The sequence below is a fragment of the Pleuronectes platessa genome, chromosome 1, assembly GCF_947347685.1.
Source record: "Pleuronectes platessa chromosome 1, fPlePla1.1, whole genome shotgun sequence".
Classification (NCBI taxonomy): domain Eukaryota; kingdom Metazoa; phylum Chordata; class Actinopteri; order Pleuronectiformes; family Pleuronectidae; genus Pleuronectes; species Pleuronectes platessa.
In genome coordinates this window covers 30608579-30628033 of record NC_070626.1, presented here as the reverse complement: position 1 = coordinate 30628033, position 19455 = coordinate 30608579, and the positions used below count along the sequence as shown (strand labels likewise).

General features: G+C 42.7%; 1 protein-coding gene across 1 annotated transcript in view; it reads right to left on the bottom strand.

Moving 5' to 3' along the window:
- The window catches only part of LOC128442553 (NACHT, LRR and PYD domains-containing protein 12), a 226845-nt gene that overhangs the window by 112955 nt on the left and 94435 nt on the right, over positions 1 to 19455 (bottom strand). Inside the window, exons 12-15 of the mRNA XM_053425059.1 lie at positions 12105 to 12278; positions 8908 to 9081; positions 8198 to 8371; positions 5516 to 5689 (exon numbers count right to left, since the gene is read on the bottom strand). Of these exons, the coding sequence (XP_053281034.1) occupies positions 5516 to 5689; positions 8198 to 8371; positions 8908 to 9081; positions 12105 to 12278 (696 nt within the window). The remainder of the gene's footprint in view (positions 1 to 5515; positions 5690 to 8197; positions 8372 to 8907; positions 9082 to 12104; positions 12279 to 19455) is intronic.

Genomic DNA, 19455 nt, shown 5'->3' with positions numbered 1-19455 from the left:
CTGATCCATCGTGTAAATGTGTGTTCGCCCCTTCGCCCTCATGACAAGACGCCTCCACAGCCTCCTCAGTGAGTCATGTGATGTCACAGAATTTAAACTTCAATGAAGTGGAAACAGTTTATTTAAACAGTGAAACCTGGAAAGTGAGAAACTCAAACTCAGTTCAGATCCACTGACTGCGACTTTACAGAGAAGATCTCATCTGACGTCGTTCAATAAAACAAAGTGAAATAAAATTGTTAACATTTAGACTGTAAATAAAGATGAAGCCAAATGATCTTCATCGCCCCTGGTGGCTGGCTGCAGTATAGGTCATAGACCCCGCCTCCTCAATGTGTCTGATCAGCTGATTATTCACATGTTTTTCATGAAGTCATTGAACTGATTAGATCTGATGAGTCCAGATGTTTTCATCTTCTCAGTGATTAAACCAATTATCTCTGTGTTTCTAAACGTCTTTCACCCACAGACTCACACCACTTTACATCAGAGTCATTAGATGAAGCAGGTTATTAAACTATGTTCATGTCAAAATTCACTATTTGACAAATAACATGATTAAATTGACTTTGAACAGAAAAACAACCTCAGCTTCTCATTGGGTGAAATATGTAATTAAATTTGTTTATCTGAAAAAGTTCTTCATCTCGTCATTTTCTTTTCTTTATTATTTACATCGACTCTTAGAAATCACTGCTGACTTTATACTTCAATGTGCTGAGCATCTTATTTACAGCCTGGTCTCATCAATCTGTCTTCAGATAACACGACTTTACACTTTCTGATTCCATGCAGTGCTCATGGTTTTCACTAGCCTGGATGCCAGACTAACTTAGCAGCGCCCACAACATTTGAGGTCGGGAAGTTCGTTCTGGAGTCGCTCCGTTGGGGAGAAATTATGAGCGAATAGAAGCAGTTCGGACCAATCATATTGTCAGGGCGGGCTTTATACGATGATGGACAGATGATCAACAGTAACGTAATCAACCACGTCATCAAAGGTTGAATTCCTTTTCGTTTTTGAACACCGTCTCTTGTTTGTCCCTGAACGGCTGCTTCACGTGAACGAGCTCTGATCTCCTGTGTGTGTGTCTGAGCAAGTGAGCGGGGCGGGGGGCGGAGCCCCGGGGCCTGTGTGTGTGTGCTGCCCGCGACAGGCACAATACTGTTCAGAGCCTCGGGATGCGACCCCTTGCTACATCGAAAAAGCGATTTGTTTACTGCTCCGCCGTTAAAGAGATGCGGACGTTAAAACATTGGTTTGGCTGTAAAATGAGTATATACCTCGTGGGGCGCATACTACGATGCTCTGACTGGTTGTACTTCTATCCAATTGAGCGAAGAGGCATTTTTTTTTCTGCTTCGGTTGAAACACGCCCCATAATCACAGCCCAATGGAACGGTATCAGACTCACATTCTGACTAGAATTGTGAGTATGACAACGTCAGGCTAGGTTTTCACCTGATGTCTTTAGTTTTCAACACAACATGCTAACACGCTGCCGTCAGCAGGATCAGGGTGAAACTGTTTAAAATATAAGAAGCTTGTCTGAACTCAGCAGATATTTATTTGTAACAGCGACTGTTCACAGCTTCACGTCCCGACCAGTAAATATAATGTCACTTTTTACATTTGAAAGTCAAATTTGCATTTAATTTTCAAATTTTTCTGCACATAACATGAAAATATTTGCAACTTTGACTTTTGTGAGTCAAAGGACAGAGCAGCTGCAGATCCACTGATGATGCTGTGTCACATCCACAGGAACACACAGGGAGGACGGTGGACTGGACACTGTGTGACAGCTGATCTCAGAGCAGCTCACCTCCTCTGATTCCTCTGGAGCTCTGTCTCCACTCTGCCTCCCAGCAACAAGGCCCAGTCAGAGCCGCTCTACACACAAGCTGCTGCTGCTTCAGCCTCTGGATCCTCAGGACACAGCTCAGCCTCCGTCCACACACACTGTCCTCTTCACACTCACCTCCACAGATATCACCACCTGTTGAGAGAAGAAGACATCAGTGTCACAGAGACTCACTTCATCAGCTGTGAGTCAGTGATGCAGCTCATCCAGTAGAAAGAGCAACAGGGACTTCAGTCCTGTTCAGAGGTGGAGCAGCTTCCTCTCTGCTTCATGTTCACGTGTTAGAATGAACACGCTAAGAGCTCAGTGTGTTTCCTCTGCATGTCAAAGTGCAGAGTGGACACCTGAGAGGTGGATTTACTGCTGTTACAGGTGAAGCCATGTTTCACTGTGTGAGCACATGCACAAAAAAGGGGTGGGGTTTACTGTGTATGACCAATCACAGACATGGACAGTTTGACTGACAGCAGAGCCTCATATTTCACAACCAGGATCAAACTGTGCTATAATAAAAACCAGAGGAGAACAAACACATGATCCAGAATAAAAGAAACTCAGTTACAGCTGCTAAATGCAGGAAGAACATCTGGTAAAACATCTGGGATTGTGTCAATGTGTAAGTTACAGCGCCCTCTGGTGGCATTTGGTGAAAATATATTATATGACCACGATATAATAACGTGTGTGAACGAGATTGTTCACTAACAAGACGAGTGGAAGAGAAGAAGATTCTTGATGAGAAACATTTGATACCAGGATGTGACATACACTGTCTCACTGTCTCTGAGGACACACACTGTCTCACTGTCTCTGAGGACACACACTGCCTCACTGTCTCTGAGGACACACACTGTCTCACTGACTCTGAGGACACACACTGTCTCTGAGAACACACACTGTCTCACTGTCACTGAGGACACACACTGCCTCACTGTCTCTGAGGACACACACTGCCTCACTGTCTCTGAGGACACACACTGTCTCTGAGGACACATACTGTCTAACTGTCTCTGAAGACACACACCGTCTCACTGTCTCTGAGGACACACACTGTCTCACTGACTCTGAGGACACACACTGACTCTGAGGACACACCCTTTCTCACTGACTCTGAGGACACAAACTGACTCTGAGGACACACCCTTTCTCACTGACTCTGAGGACACAAACTGACTCTGAGGACACACCCTTTCTCACTGACTCTGAGGACACAAACTGACTCTGAGGACACACCCTTTCTCACTGACTCTGAGGACACAAACTGTCTCTGAGGACACACACTGTCTCCGAGGACACACACTGTCTCTGAGGACACAAACTGTCTCTGAGGACACACACTGTCTCCGAGGACACACACTGTCTCTAAGGACACACACTGTCTCTGAGGACACACACTGTGATGAAACCTCTGACATCACTATTCAATAGAAACACATGGACCTGTCTTCAGGAAGCTGACTGAGGTCATCTGGTGTTTTGGTGACAGGATGAGTCTGGAGACATTGAGATGTTCTGGGTGAGTTAGAGATCAACTGAACCAACCAGATGTTGATTTAAACTTCCCTTATCCGTCCCTTCCAGGAGAGTGTGCACCACACAACAGTGTAGAATCACTGTGGTCAGTGGGCGGAGCTTCTATACGGGTTGATCTCCAACTTAACCTGGAGCAGGTTAGCCGTTCATCAGAAGTTACCATGGTGATTTACCTCGTTAAGAAGTGACGAGCTTCGTAGGACTGAAAAAACTAAACCTGAAGTTAACCTGATAACCACAAATCCTGCTTGGTAGCACAGACCCTGGATCTGTGATACTGACTGTGTTTAGTAAAATACTGATGAAAGCAGCGTGGACTATCCAACTATCTACTGACCTCACAGCCTCCAGTCGACAGGTTGGACTTTTCTTTAGATCAAGAAGCTCCTTCACTCCTGAGTCCTGCAGGTTGTTGAACATCAGATCCAGTTCTCTCAGATGAGAGGGGTTTGACCTCAGAGCTGAAGCCAGAGAAGAACAGCTGATCTCTGACAGTCCGCAGCCCTCCAACCTGGATAAACAATAAAACTTTACTGTAAATTAAACTGAGTTCATGTATGAAAACAACAGACACATATTCATGTCAGCACAGACTCATAAGATGAATAAATAAGAAATCAAACATTGAACTAAAAACGAGTCCTGATTCAGTACAAATATATTATTTGGAGCCGGTCTCTGTCCTGCAGATCAGTTTAGGAAATCCAGAACTAAACTCAGTGTTTTAACAAGTAGCTGAATATTTAAAATGTCACAGATTAATTAATGAATGGATTCAAGTTGTGTATGAAGAGGAATTATTATAAATTACAATTAAATGAGAACTTGTGTATAAATGCTGTTTTATAGATATGAGTTCTACAAAAGTCAGTGAGTGAACTGACCTCAGAGTCTCCAGTCGACAAGTTGGACTCTGTAGAAAACCACACAGCTCCTTCACTGCTGAGTCCTGCAGGTTGTTGTTCCTCAGATCCAGTTCTCTCAGATGAGAGGGGTCTGACTTCAGAGCTGAAGCCAGAGAAGAACAGCTGATCTCTGACAGACTGCAGTACTCCAACCTGGATAAAGAATTAAACTGAGTTCATGTGTGAAAATAACAGACACATATTCATGTCAGCACAGACTCATAACGTGGAAGATAAATATGAAATCAGACAGGTTGGACTAAAAACGAGTCCTGATTCAGTAAAAATAGATTATTTGGACCCGGTCTCTGTCCTGCTGATCAGTTTAGGAAATCCAAAATTAAACTCAGTGATATGCATATGTAAAAAGGCACATATTAATTCATGAATTAATTCAAGGTATGTATGAATTATGATAAATTCGAATTAAATGAGATCAATTGTGTATAAATGCTGTATTATAGATATGAATTCTACAAAAGTCAGTCAGTAAACTGACCTCAGAGTCTCCAGTCGACAGGTTGGACTATGTAGAAAACCACACAGCTCCTTCACTCCTGAGTCCTGCAGGATGTTGTTTCTACTCAGATTCAGTTTTCTCAGATGAGAGGGGTTTGACCTCAGAGCTGAAGCCAGAGAAGAACAGCTGATCTCTGTCAGTCTGCAGCTCTCCAACCTGAATAAAGAAATATGAATATTAGAATGTGTCCTCCTGTTGTTGTGGATCGTCATCATGTCAAAACAGACTCTCAACATGCTGCTGACCTCAGTCCAGTCTGTGACCTGAAGATAAATATCAGATCAGACATGTTGGACCATTGTTTCATTCATCACCTTCTTCTCTGTGTGTTGGTCACTGAGCAGGTTTGTGTAATTAAACACTGTTTAAAGTAGGGATGGCTCCTGATGTCACTTCCTGTTTGTTTCTATACTTATCAACTGTCCAACGTGTTTCAATAAGAATGTGTCTTATTTTGAAAACCTGAGGAGGACGAGTGCTCGGCCTCAGTCCACATGTTATTTACTGACACTTTCTTAGTGATCAGGAGCAGGTGAGTTCAGGTGAATGGAGTTGATGAGGTGGACGTGACTGACAGGCTGGGTGAGTGACAGATGACTGAGGGACAGTGAGCAGAGCAGAACTGAGACAATTTAAATAAATAATGATCCAATAAGAAAGAAAGTCTGAAAAGTGAAGAAGGATTTAAGGACCTCAGAGTCTCCAGTCGACAGTTTGGACTCTCCAGTCCAGAACACAGCAGCTTCACTCCTGAATCTTTCAGCTTGTTGTGACTCAGATCCAGTTCTCTCAGATGTGAGGGGTCTGACTTCAGAGCTGAGGCCACGACTTCAAAGTGAGTCTCTGAGAGGAAACAACCACCGAGTCTGTAATTAAAGAAAATATCTGGTAGAATAAAATCAGAAAACAACATTTATACAAAACGTGATCATGTGACCCTCACCCTGGTAAATCCCCTTTATGTCTCATGAACATGTTAAAAACTCCTCAAGAGAATCCTTTAAGATTTGGTTCAAGCATTCATTCAAACTGACAGAGGAACTCATTAGATTCAGATAGTCAAAGGTCAAAGGTCAAGGTCACACAACATGTTTCTGGCCTCTTGAACATGATGTCTCAAGTCTGTCTTTAGAGGATTTCTTAACATTTTGACCACTTGGACTCAAACATAAACTGATTAGATTTCACTGGTCAAAGGTCAAAGGTTACAGTGACCTCATATTGCTGTGAAGTCAACATGTCAGGGACCTGGAGGGACTGACACTGCACTGGTTGGTGGCGGCGTACAACTGAGGCTGGTAATTAAATTGAATTGAGTGATTATATCCACATACAGTGGCAGCCGGCCAATAGAGGGAGCTAGTGCGCCCCCTTCCCTTTTGGAGAGTGTGTTTTTCATTGTTTTTACGTCTTTAATTAAAAGTAATCTAACATTAACTATGATAATTTATTTGTATTATTTACTCATAAGTTCAGTGGAAATGTGTGGGTAACGATCAGGGCACAGTCTGTGGTTCAGGGGCGCTGGCCATGTCGAGACGAGGAGCCAATAAGAGACTGTTTCTGGGGAAGATACGCGTATAGTAAAGTAAATTTGGCCAATCAACATCGTCGAAAATAAAGGTTCTGCTAGCGCCCAACCCCGGTCGCTTGGTGTCTGTGGATGAAATGAGACGGAACTAGTGACATGACGGCAGCAGGTTCACTTGAAACAGCATCGCAGCCGTGATACACACACCTGAGGATTTTCACATAACTGGTACAGCACAAAGGCGTGGCAACAGGAAGTAGCCATGTTAATGCAGTCTTTTGTTTACATGTTGACTTTTTAAAGCTGCTGGAACAGAAACAGCACAGACTGTTCCTGGAGTAAGAGATGTGAAACATTAATCTGAGAAAATAAAGAAACATGAGTCTAGGAGGGCTAACATGGAAAATACAAGGAAGCTATAGCCATGTTAGGAACAGTTAACATCCCTGTGCAGCTGGATGAAGGCCACAGGGTCAGGTGAGAAAACACAATGAAGAGGTGGATAAGTTCTCTGTGTCAAATTCTGAGTGTGTTTTCTTTGTGTATAGTTTACCTCATAAGATATCCAGCAGGGTATGGCACCGCCTTTTATTTTGGCTCAATAGTGTTTGTTAATAGTACTGTATATGTTTCAGGAATGTGTACTTAGTAAACACTAGTAACTAGACTCAGTCAGTAGTTTAATGATGCATCCTTTACTTACTATCTGAGCACGAGGGCAACAACTAATAATAATTAACATTATTTATCAATCGGCTGATTATTATTATTTTTGTATGTTTTCATTTGATTTAGTTTTCTAAGCTTAGTTTTTTAAGTTAGTTATTGCAGTATGTAATTTACTTTTATGTTCATTATTGGAATTAAATAAATACCAACTATTTCACAAAGACCTGGTGTCCTGCAGTTTGTGTTGAATCATAGTTGAACAGCACAGCGGCTGATGAAAATTTTTCACCATCAGCCTCTGGTGAGACAGGTGACCACAGTCCTTCAGCCAATCAATCGATTTAGTCAACCAGTTTCATTGAGCACTGAGAAATGAAATTAATATAATTAATTATTATTTATATATTTTAAATCATCAAGGCTTTTCAAGGGCCCCCCTCCCGTTTGGGGCCCTGGGAAGTCAGTTCCATTTCACCCCCCCCCCCCCCACAATGACGCCACTGTATATGTACACACACACAAACACAAACACACACACACACGCACACACACACACACACACACACACACATACGCAGGGTGGTAATTCACTTGGATTGAGTGAATGTCTCCTCACGCTGAGCTAGCTGTTCGCTCAGATAAAAACTTTCCACATGTGTATATATACATATTTATCTACATTTATATATATAAATGTAGATAAATATGTATATTTGTCCTTGAGCTTGAGGAACCCTCAAACTCCTGAACAGTGATCACATTGGATTTCACTCCCCAAATCTGATCAGTTGTTCTCATATGGACATGAGAACAATGAGAATGTATATATGTATTAATATCAAATGTATATGGTACACAAATATTCATGTCAGCACAGACTCATAACATGGAAGATAAATATGAAATCAGACATGTTGGACTAAAAACGAGTCCTGATTCAGTTAAAATATATTATTTGGACCCGGTCTCTGTCCTGCAGATCAGTTAAGGAAATCCAGAACTAAACTCAGTGTTTTAACAAGTAGCTGAATATTTAAAATGTCACAAATTAATGAATGAATGGATTCAAGTTATGTATGAAGAGGAATTATTATAAATTAGAATTAAATCAGAACTTGTGTATAAATGCTGTTTTATAGATATGAGTTCTACAAAAGTCAGTCAGTGAACTGACCTCAGAGTCTCCAGTTGACAAGTTGGACTCTGTAGAAAACCACACAGCTCCTTCACTCCTGAGTCCTGCAGGTTGTTGTTACTCAGATCCAGTTCTCTCAGATGAGAGGGGTTTGACCTCAGAGCTGAAGCCAGAGAAGAACAGCTGATCTCTGACAGACTGCAGTTCTTCAACCTGGATAAAGAAATATGAATATTAGAATGTGTCCTCCTGTTGTTGTGGATCGTCATCATGTCAACACAGACTCTCAACATGCTGCTGACCTCAGTCCAGTTTGTGACCTGAAGATAAATATCAGATCAGACATGTTGGACCATTGTTTCATTCATCAGCTTCTTCTCTGTGTGTTGGTCACTGAGCAGGTTTGTGTAATTAAACACTGTTTACAGTAGGGATGGCTCCTGATGTCACTTCCTGTTTGTTTCTATACTTATCAACTGTCCAACGTGTTTCAATAAGAATGTGTCTTATTTTGAAAACCTGAGGAGGACGAGTGCTCGGCCTCAGTCCACATGTTATTTACTGACACTTTCTTAGTGATCAGGATCAGGTGAGTGCAGGTGAATGGAGTTGATGAGGTGGACGTGACTGACAGGCTGGGTGAGTGACAGATGACTGAGGGACAGTGAGCAGAGCAGAACTGAGACAATTTAAATAAATAATGACCCAATAAGAAAGAAAGTTGGAAAAGTGAAGAAGGATTTAAGAACCTCAGAGTCTCCAGTCGACAGTTTGGACTCTCCAGTCCAGAACACAGCAGCTTCACTTCTGAATCCTGCAGGTCGTTGTTACTCAGATCCAGTTCTCTCAGATGTGAGGGGTCTGACTTCAGAGCTGAGGCCACGACTTCATAGTGAGTCTCTGAGAGTCGACAACCACGGAGTCTGTAATTAAAGAAAATATCTGGTAGAATAAAATCAGAAAACACAACATTCATACAAAACGTGATCATGTGACCTTCACCCTGGTAAATCCCCTTTATGTTACATTACATTTCATTTAGCTGACACTTTTATCCAAAGCCACTTACAATAAGTGCATTCAACCCCGAGGGTACAGACCCAGAACAACAAGAATCAAGAAAGTACAATTTCTTCAAAATAAAACAAAACTACAAAGTGCTATGAGTAAGTGCCATTTAAGTGCTGCTAAAAGTGTTAGTTTCAGAGTTGTTAGTGTTTTTTTTTTTTTTTGTATTCATTCATTCATTCAAGGCAAAGTTGGAAGAGGTGTGTTTTTAGTTTTCGGCGGAAGATGTGTATACTTTCAGATGTCCGGATGTCGATGGGAACCTCATTCCACCATTTAGGAGCCAAGACAGCAAACGATTGTGATTTTGATAAGTGTTTAGCTTGCAGTGAGGGAGCAACGAGCTGATTAGCCGAAGAAGAGCGGAGTGAACGAGTTGGGGTGTAGCGTTTGACCATGTCCTGTATGTAGACTGGACCTGATCCGTTCACAGCATGATACGCAAGTACTAGTGTTTTGAACCGGATGTCTCATGAACATGTTAAACACTCCTCAAGAGAATCCTTTAAGATTTGGTTCAAGCTTTAAATTAGACTGACAGAGGAACTCATTAGAATTCAGGTGGTCAAAGGTCAAAGGTCAAGGTCACACAACATGTTTCTGGCCTCTTGAACATGATGTCTCAAGTCTATCTTTAGAGAATTTCTTCACATTTTGACCAGTTGGACTCAAACAAAAACTGATTAGATTTCACTGGTCAAAGGTCAAAGGTTACAGTGACCTCATATTGTTGTGAAGTCAACATGTCAGGAACCTGGAGGGACTGACACTGCACTGGTTGGTGGTGGCGTACAAACGCAGGGTGGTAATTAAATTGAATTGAGTGATTATATCCACATACAGTGGCAGCCGGCCAATAGAGGGAGCTAGTGCGCCCCCTTCCCTTTTGGAGAGTGTGTTTTTCATTGTTTTTACGTCTTTAATAAAAAGTTATCTAACATTAACTATGATAATTTATTTGTATTATTTACTCATAAGTTCAGTGGAAATGTGTGGGTAACGATCAGGGCACAGTCTGTGGTTCAGGGGCGCTGGCCATGTCGAGACGAGGAGCCAATAAGAGACTGTTGCTGGTGAAGATACGCGTATAGCAAAGTCAATTTGGCCAATCAACATCGTCAAAAATAAAGGTTCTGCTAGCGCCCAAGCCCGGTCGCTTGGTGTCTGTGGATGAAATGAGACGGAACTAGTGACATGACGGCAGCAGGTTCACTTGAAACAGCATCGCAGCCGTGATACACACACCTGAGGATTTTCACATAACTGGTACAGCACAAAGGCGTGGCAACAGGAAGTAGCCATGTTAATGCAGTCTTTTGTTTCCATGTTGACTTTTTAAAGCTGCTGGAACATAAACAGCACATCCTGTTACTGGAGTGAGAGATGTGAAACATTAATCAGAGAAAATAAAGAAACATGAGTCTAGGAGGGCTAACATGGAAAATACAAGGAAGCTAAAGCCGTGTTAGGAACAGTTAACATCCCTGTGCAGCTGGATGAAGGCCACAGGGTCAGGGGAGAAAACACAATGAAGAGGTGGTTAAGTTTTCTGTGTCAAAATCTGAGTGTGTTTTCTTGGTGTATAGTTTACCTCATAAGATATCCAGCAGGGTATGGCACCGCCTTTTATTTTGGCTCAATAGTGTTTGTTAATAGTACTGTATATGTTTCAGGAATGTGTACTTAGTAAACACTAGTAACTAGACTCAGTCAGTAGTTTAATGATGCATCCTCTACTTACTATCTGAGCACGAGGGCAACAACTAATAATAATTAACATTATTTATCAATCGGCTGATTATTATTATTTTTGTATGTTTTCATTTGATTTAGTTTTCTAAGCTTAGTTTTTTAAGTTAGCTAGTGCAGTATGTAATTTACTTTTATGTTCATTATTGGAATTAAATAAATACCAACTATTTCACAAAGACCTGGTGTCCTGCAGTTTGTGTTGAATCATAGTTGAACAGCACAGCGGCTGATGAAAATGTTTCACCATCAGCCTCTGGTGAGACAGGTGACCACAGGCTTTCAGCCAATCAATCGATTTAGTCAACCAGTTTCATTGAGCACTGAGAAATGAAATGAATATAATTAATTATTATTTATATATTTTAAATCATCAAGGCTTTTCAAGGGCCCCCCTCCCGTTTGGGGCCCTGGGAAGTCAGTTCCATTCCCCCCCCCCACAATGACGCCACTGTATATGTACACACACAAAAACACAAACACACACACACACGCACACACACACACACACACACACACACACACACACACACACGCAGGGTGGTAATTCACTTGGATTGAGTGAATGTCTCCTCATGCTGAGCTAGCTGTTCGCTCAGATACAAACTTTCCACAAGTGTATATATACATATTTATATACATTTATATATAAATGTATATAAATATGTATATTTGTCCTTGAGCTTGAGGAACCCTCAAACTCCTGAACAGTGATCACATTGAATTTCACTCCCCACATCTGATCAGTAGTTCGCATATGAACATGAGAACAATGAGAATATATGTATTAATATCAAATGTATATGGTACACAAATATTCATGTCAGCACAGACTCATAACATGGAAGATAAATATGAAATCAGACATGTTGGACTAAAAACGAGTCCCGATTCAGTAAAAATATATTATTTGGACCCGGTCTCTGTCCTGCAGATCAGTTAAGGAAATCCAGAACTAAACTCAGTGTTTTAACAAGTAGCTGAATATTTAAAATGTCACAAATTAATGAATGAATAGATTCAAGTTATGTATGAATAGGAATTATTATAAATTAGAATTAAATCAGAACTTGTGTATAAATGCTGTTTTATAGATATGAGTTCTACAAAAGTCAGTCAGTGAACTGACCTCAGAGTCTCCAGTTGACAAGTTGGACTCTGTAGAAAACCACACAGCTCCTTCACTCCTGAGTCCTGCAGGTTGTTGTTACTCAGATCCAGTTCTCTCAGATGAGATGGGTTTGACCTCAGAGCTGAAGCCAGAGAAGAACAGCTGATCTCTGACAGACTGCAGCTCTCCAACCTGAATAAAGAAATATGAATATTAGAATGTGTCCTCCTGTTGTTGTGGATCGTCATCATGTCAACACAGACTCTCAACATGCTGCTGACCTCAGTCCAGTCTGTGACCTGAAGATAAATATCAGATCAGACATGTTGGATCATTGTTTCATTCATCAGCTTCTTCTCTGTGTGTTTTGGTCACTGAGCAGGTTTGTGTAATTAAACACTGTTTAAAGTAGGGATGGCTCCTGACAGTCACTTCCTGTTTGTTTCTACTTATCAACTGTCCAACGTGTTTCAGTAAGAATGTGTCTTATTTTGAAAACCTGAGGAGGACGATTGCTCGGCCTCAGTCCACATGTTATTTACTGACACTTTCTTAGTGATCAGGAGCAGGTGAGTGCAGGTGAATGGAGTTGATGTGGTGGACGTGACTAACAGGCTGGCTGAGTGACAGATGACTGAGGGACAGTGAGCAGAGCAGAACTGAGACAATTTAAATAAATAATGACCCAATAAGAAAGAACGTCTGAAAAGTGAAGAAGGATTTAAGGACCTCAGAGTCTCCAGTCGACAGTTTGGACTCTCCAGTCCAGAACACAGCAGCTTCACTGCTGAATCCTGCAGGGAGTTGTTGAAGCTCAGATCCAGTTCTCTCAGATGTGAGGGGTCTGACTTCAGAGCTGAGACCACGACTTCAAAGTGAGTCTCTGAGAGTTCACAACCACTGAGTCTGTAATTAAAGAAAATATCTGTTAGAATAAAATCAGAAAACAAAGTTCATACTAAACGTGATCCCCACCCTGCTAAATCCCCTTTATGCTTCATGAACATGTTAAAAACTCCTCAAGAGAATCCTTTCAGATTTGGTTCAAGCGTTCATTCAGACTGACAGAGGAACTCATTAGATTCAGGTGGTCAAAGGTCAAAGGTCAAGGTCACACAACATTTTTCTGGCCTCTTGAACATGATGTCTCAAGTCTGTCTTTAGGGGATTTCTTCACATTTTGACCACTTGGACTCAAACATAAACTGATTAGATTTCACTGGTCAAAGGTCAAAGGTTACAGTGACCTCATATTATTGTGAAGTCAACATGTCATGAACCTGGAGGGACGGACACTGCACTGGTTGGTGGTGGCGTACAAACGCAGGGTGGTAAATAAATTGAATTGAGTGATTATATCCACATACAGTGGCAGCCGGCCAATAGAGGGCGCTAGTGTTTCCCCCTCCCTTGTGGAGTGTGTGTTTTTCATTGTTTTTAAGTTTTTAATAAAAAATGATCTAACATTAACTATGATAACTTATTTGTATTATTTATTTATTTAGGAACAGTTAACATCGCTATGAAGCTGGAAGTCCAGCTGCAGTATGCAGTATGGAATTTACTTTTAGGTTCATTATTGGAATTAAATAAATACCAACTATTTCACAAAGACCTGGTTTCCTGCAGTTTGTGTTGAATCGTAGTTTGACAGCACAGCGGCTGATGAATATTTTTCACCATCCGTCACTGGTGAGACAGGTGACCACAGTCCTTCAGCCAATCAATTTATTCAGCTAGTTTCATTAAGCACTTAGAAATGAAATTAATATAATTAATTATTATTTATATATTGTGATCATCAAGGCTTTCCCAGGGCCCCCCTCCCCTTTGGGGCCCTGGGAAGTCAGTTCCATTTCTCCACCCACAATGAAGCCAATTATATATATATTTGTATGCGTATAGTATATGTGTTCTCTCTCTCACACACACACACACACACACACACACACACACACACATAAGCTTGAGGAACCCTCAAACTCCTGAACAGTGATCACATTGGATTTCACTCCCCACATCTGATCAGTTGTTCTCATATGGACATGAGAACAATGAGAATATATGTATTAATACCAAATGTATATGGTACATAAATGAGTTTGTGGAGGAAGCTGGAGAACCCAGAGAAAACCCTGCAGACACCAGGAGAACCTCCTCCTCACAGAAAGGCTGCACTAACAGTGTTGACCACTGCAACACCATGCTGCCCCAAACAATGAGAATCATTTAACACTGAGTGTATTTGAAGAATGACTCATCTCCACTGATTGAACATGTTATTGATCATGTCTGGACTCACCGAGCCTTCCTGCAGTTCCTCACAGCTGGGATCAGTCTCTGTCGACCCTGGTCTGATGTGTTGAACTTCTTCAGGTCCAACTCATCCAGAACCTCCTCTGACATCTGCAGCATGTAGGCCAGAGCTGAGCAGTGGATCTCAGAGAGTTCCTCCTTCGATCTGTTCTCTGACATCAGGAACTGTTGCATCTGCTGATGAACTGAGTGGTCGTTCATCTCAGTCAGACAGTGGAAGATGTTGATGCTTCTGTCAGGATAAATGTTACCACTCTTCATCTCCTTCAGGTTGTTGATGATCTTTGATTTGTTCCCTCTCTGACCCAGCAGGCCTCCTAAGACTCTCTGGATGATCTTTGGATTGTTCTCTGTCCAACCCAGCAGGTCTCCTAAGACTCTCTGGTTGGACTCCAGACTGAGGCCGTGAAGGAAGCGAACAAACAGGTCCAGATGACCATTTGTACTGGTGAGGGATTTCTTCATGGTTCTCTTCAGGAGGTCATCCAGGGAGAAGTTACCCCATGTGTTCCGATATCTTCCCAAGAAGTTGTTGAGTTCTTCTCGGTTCCTCTTGGTGTAACAGTGGAACATGTAGACTGCAGCCAGAAACTCCTGAACGCTCAGATGAACAAAGCAGTAGACTGATTTCTGGAAGACCACACACTCTCTTCTGAAGATCTCAGTACAAACTCCTGAGTACACTGAGGCCTCTGTGACATTAAGACCACACCGCTCCATGTCTTCTTGGTAGAACATGATGTTTCCTTCCTCCAGATGTTTAAGAGCCAGCCTCCCCAGCTTCAGGAGAACGTCCCTGTCAGCCTCCGTCAGCTGCTGTGGACTCGTCTCATGTCCATCACCGTACTTGTTGTTCTTCGTCTTTATTTGAACCAGCAGGAAGTGTGAGTACAGGTCAGTCAGGGTCTTGGGCAGCTCTCCTCTCTGGTCTGTGGTCAACATGTGCTCCAGAACTGTAGCACTGATCCAGCAGAAGACTGGGATTTGACACATGATGTGGAGGCTCCTGGACGTCTTGATGTGTGAGATGATTCTGCTGCACAGCTCTTCATCACTGAATCTCCTCCTGAAGTACTCCTCCTTCTGGGTGTCAGTGAAGCCTCGTACTTCTGTGACCCTGTCAACACATGCAGGAGGGATCTGATTGGCCGCCGCGGGTCTGGAGGTTATCCAGACGAGAGCCGAGGGAAGCAGATTCCCCCGGATGAGGTTTGTCAGCAGCACGTTGACTGATGACCTCTGTGTGACCTCAGACACAAGCTCCCTGTGGTTGAAGTCCAGCGAAGGTCTGCTTTCATCCAGGCCGTCAAAGATGAACAAAGGTTTACAGACAGCGAGCGTCTCTGCCGTGAGCTTCTGTAACGCTGGATGGAAAACATGGAGCAGCGTGAGAAGACTGTGCTGCTGGTCCTTCACCAGGTTCAGCTCCCTGAACGAAAGCACAGCCAGCAGACCCACATCCTGGTTCTCTAAACCCTCTGCCCAGTCCAGAGTGAACTTCTGCACCGAGAAGGTTTTTCCAACTCCAGCGACGCCGTTGGTCAGGACGACTCTGATGCTGCTCTGCTGGTCAGTGGAGGCTTTAAAGATGTCGTGGACCTTGATGGGAGTGTCGTGGAGGCTCTTCCTCTTGGAAGCCGTCTCAAGCTGCCTCACCTCATGTTGAGTATTAACCTCTTCACTCTGTCCCTCTGTGATGTAGAGCTCAGTGTAGATCCTGTTGAGGAGGGTTCTACTTCCTGTTTCATCAGCTCCTTCAGTCACATGTTCACATCTCCTCCTCACACTGAGCTTATGTTCATCTGAAACCTCCTGCAGACCACGATCTGCTGAAAGACAAGAAACAATGTGAGAGACAGAGAATCTGAGAATCTGCTGATTGTTTTCATCAGATACAGAAAAACTACAGAAAATAAAAGATTTTTAACTTTGTACTTTTATAACGATGTTAAATGTTGATGCTGTATGAAGGAACAAAATAAAACAACATGTGCTGTTGTCAGAAGTGAAGACATCAGCAGACACATGTACAGTGCTGCTCTGACCGGCTGGCTGACCTCCAGCTCCTGTTCTGGATCTTTGTCCACACTGGGGACAGGAGGAGTCTCCTGAAGAACCAGACTGGTCCCAGTATGAGGTGATGCACTGTCTGCAGAACCAGTGTCCACAGCTGGTGGAGACTGGATCCTTCAGGACGTCCTGACACGAAGCACAGCAGGACAACTGCTCCTCCTCAGAAACATGACTCCTCTTCCTCTCCCTGTGAAGACATGTCCTGATAACTCACATGTCACAGTTTGTCATTACTTCTGTGAAGGAGGTTTTGTTTTCACCCAGTATGTTTGTGTGTTTGTTGGTTCGTTAGTGGGATTATGAAAAAACACAGATTACCACTACACTTGGTGGAAGGTTGTGGTCTGTGAACCATATCGGGGGGGGGGGGGGGGGGGGGGGGGGGCTCTTTCACAGACATGTTCAGAGGACTGATGTTTACCAGTTTGTGGAATTTGGTGCAGATCCAAATCAAAATGAGTCTCTAGTGGATTTCAAAGTGGTTTCATAAGGAGCGTGTTGGTTCTTGGTGGAGGTCTGAGCTCTTTGAGTGATTCTGAGAGATTAGTCACCAACTTCAATGAAGCTGTGTTCTAATGCAGGGGCCACACTAGAGAAACTAGATCCTCTTCAGAGCAGGTCACAGTAGAAACAGTCTCTTACTCTGTGTGTGAGGGTCCAGGTTCTTTACTGAACTCTGGAGGATGTCTCATGGACCAGTCATTCTTTAGAGACACACAGCTGGACCCTGGACACTCTGCTCTCAGTCTCTGGTCTTGACCTCTGCAAACACAAACATGTTTTATTCAGAACACATCATTCACTGGTTCATTCTATGAGGATTCAGTTTGGAGGTTCACATGTTTGTAGCAGGTCTCTTACTTTGTGTGTGAGGGTCCAGGTTCATTACTGAAGTTTGGAGGTTCTCCTTTGGACCAGTCACTCTTCAGAGACACACAGCTGAACCCTGGAGCCTCTGCTCTGTCCTCCTCTTCCTCATCATAAACACTCATCTTCAGTCTGAGTGGAAAAACACTGTGAGCTCAAAGGAATCAGGACAAACAAGTCCTTCAAGAAACACACCCAAAAATACAAAGAAAGGTAACACACACACACACACACACACACACACACACACACCAGCTAAGGTGACTGTTACGTATGATTCTGAAAACATGAAAACACAATTATTAAACACTTGATGAACAGATGTGATGAAGATTAAACGTGAAACTGTGAGTTAACTCTGTTAATTAGTCCTTTGAAGGCTCTTTGTTCCACAGCTGCTGTTCACATCTGTCTCTGGGATCCGATCACAGTAAACTACGTCTGTCACCAGGTGTGAACTGACAAACTTAGAGTCCTGTGATCAGCAGCCAGATGTTAACAGCAGGTGTGAGAGTGAGACAGTAAAACCTTCAGAAAGTTGTGTTCACACTCACCTGCTCACTTTTCTTCCTTCTGCTCATCCAGGTGAAAATGAAGTCTGACACTTCCCTGTTCTCATGCTCCTCCTCCCTGTTAAACCAGTTCACACATGAAAACAACCAGTTCTAAGTCCAGTTCAAACACACGAAAATTAACTGGTTCACGTTCACAGTTAGGTATTTTATTTGGATGTTTATTTAGATAATAATTGATGGTGTCTGATCATTGTCCTGACTGTGAGCATCTCCGGTTGCTGATCCAGGATCAGTTGTCTGTTCAGACGATGTTTGGCCGCCAGGGGGCAGAAGAACAACCTGACAATAATAATAATAATAACTAGGGCTACGTTGTAGCACTAACGGGCCCGAGCACAGGCAATTTCAAGTCTGTTGCGGTCGGGGAAGAGAGAGCGATCGATGACCAAGCGCACGTCTCTGCCTTGCGTGCGTTTTAAGCTCTGCAGCATGAATAAACGCTTCACTTCCTGTAGCCAGCAGGTGGCGCTATGATTTTAAGTCATGGTGTCTTTGTAGATGTCATCAGGTCGCGACTCTTGTCTTACATGTCTAGTTTGGAGTCGATGGGACCAAATATGTCTAAGATATAGAAGCTTGTGTTTTCATGGCGTTCATCACACTTTGCCGCCACGCCACGGTCAGACGGTGTGTCAGAAAGTTGTTTCTTTGATAACTTTTTATCTCCATATTGTTGTGATGACACTCATCTAAATTTTTTGTTGATCTGATGAAAGCTCTCTGAGAAGTACATAAAAATAGAACATGTACCAAAAACAAGACATTTCCTGCTGCCACCAGGGGGCGCTGTCATTTTAAGTCAAGATTTTTGTGTTGTTGTCTTCAGGTCGCGACTCTTGTCTTACATGTGTAGTTTGGAGTCCATGGGACCAAATATGTCTGAGATATAGAAGCTCGTGTTTTGATGGCGTTTCATCACACTTTGACGCCCCGCCACAGTCAGACGGTGTGGCGAAAAGTTTTTTCTTTGATAACTTTAGATCTTCATTTTGTTGTGATGACAGTCGTCTAAATTTTAAGTTGATCTGATGAAAGCTCTACGAGAAGTGCATTAAAGTAAAAAATTATGGAATATGACCAAAATAGTCACTAAATCAAAAATGGCGGGCTTCCTGTTGCGTTTTTCATAATGCTCCAAGAGGCTTTTTTGTACATCTGGTGATGATACACAACTGTCTTCAATTTCGTGAGGATCAGTGAATGCTAAATGAGGTGCATCTCCGTAAATGAGGGGCTCTCCGTTGGTGGCGCTGTTGAGCCATTTTGCCACGCCCATTTCCAAATACCCCAGAATACGTAAATTTTCACGACTTTCTAACTTACTGCAAACTTTTACAACTTTTTGAGCATGGTAAAACCCTCAAAAAGCCAATTCATTAACGACACAGCAAAATAATAATAATAGGAATAACTAGGGCTACGTTGTAGCACTAACGGGCCCGAGCACAGGCAATTTCTATTCTGTTGCGGTCGGTGAAGAGAGAACGTTCAATGACCAAGCGCTCGTCTCTGCGTTGCATGCGTTTGTGCACTGCGGC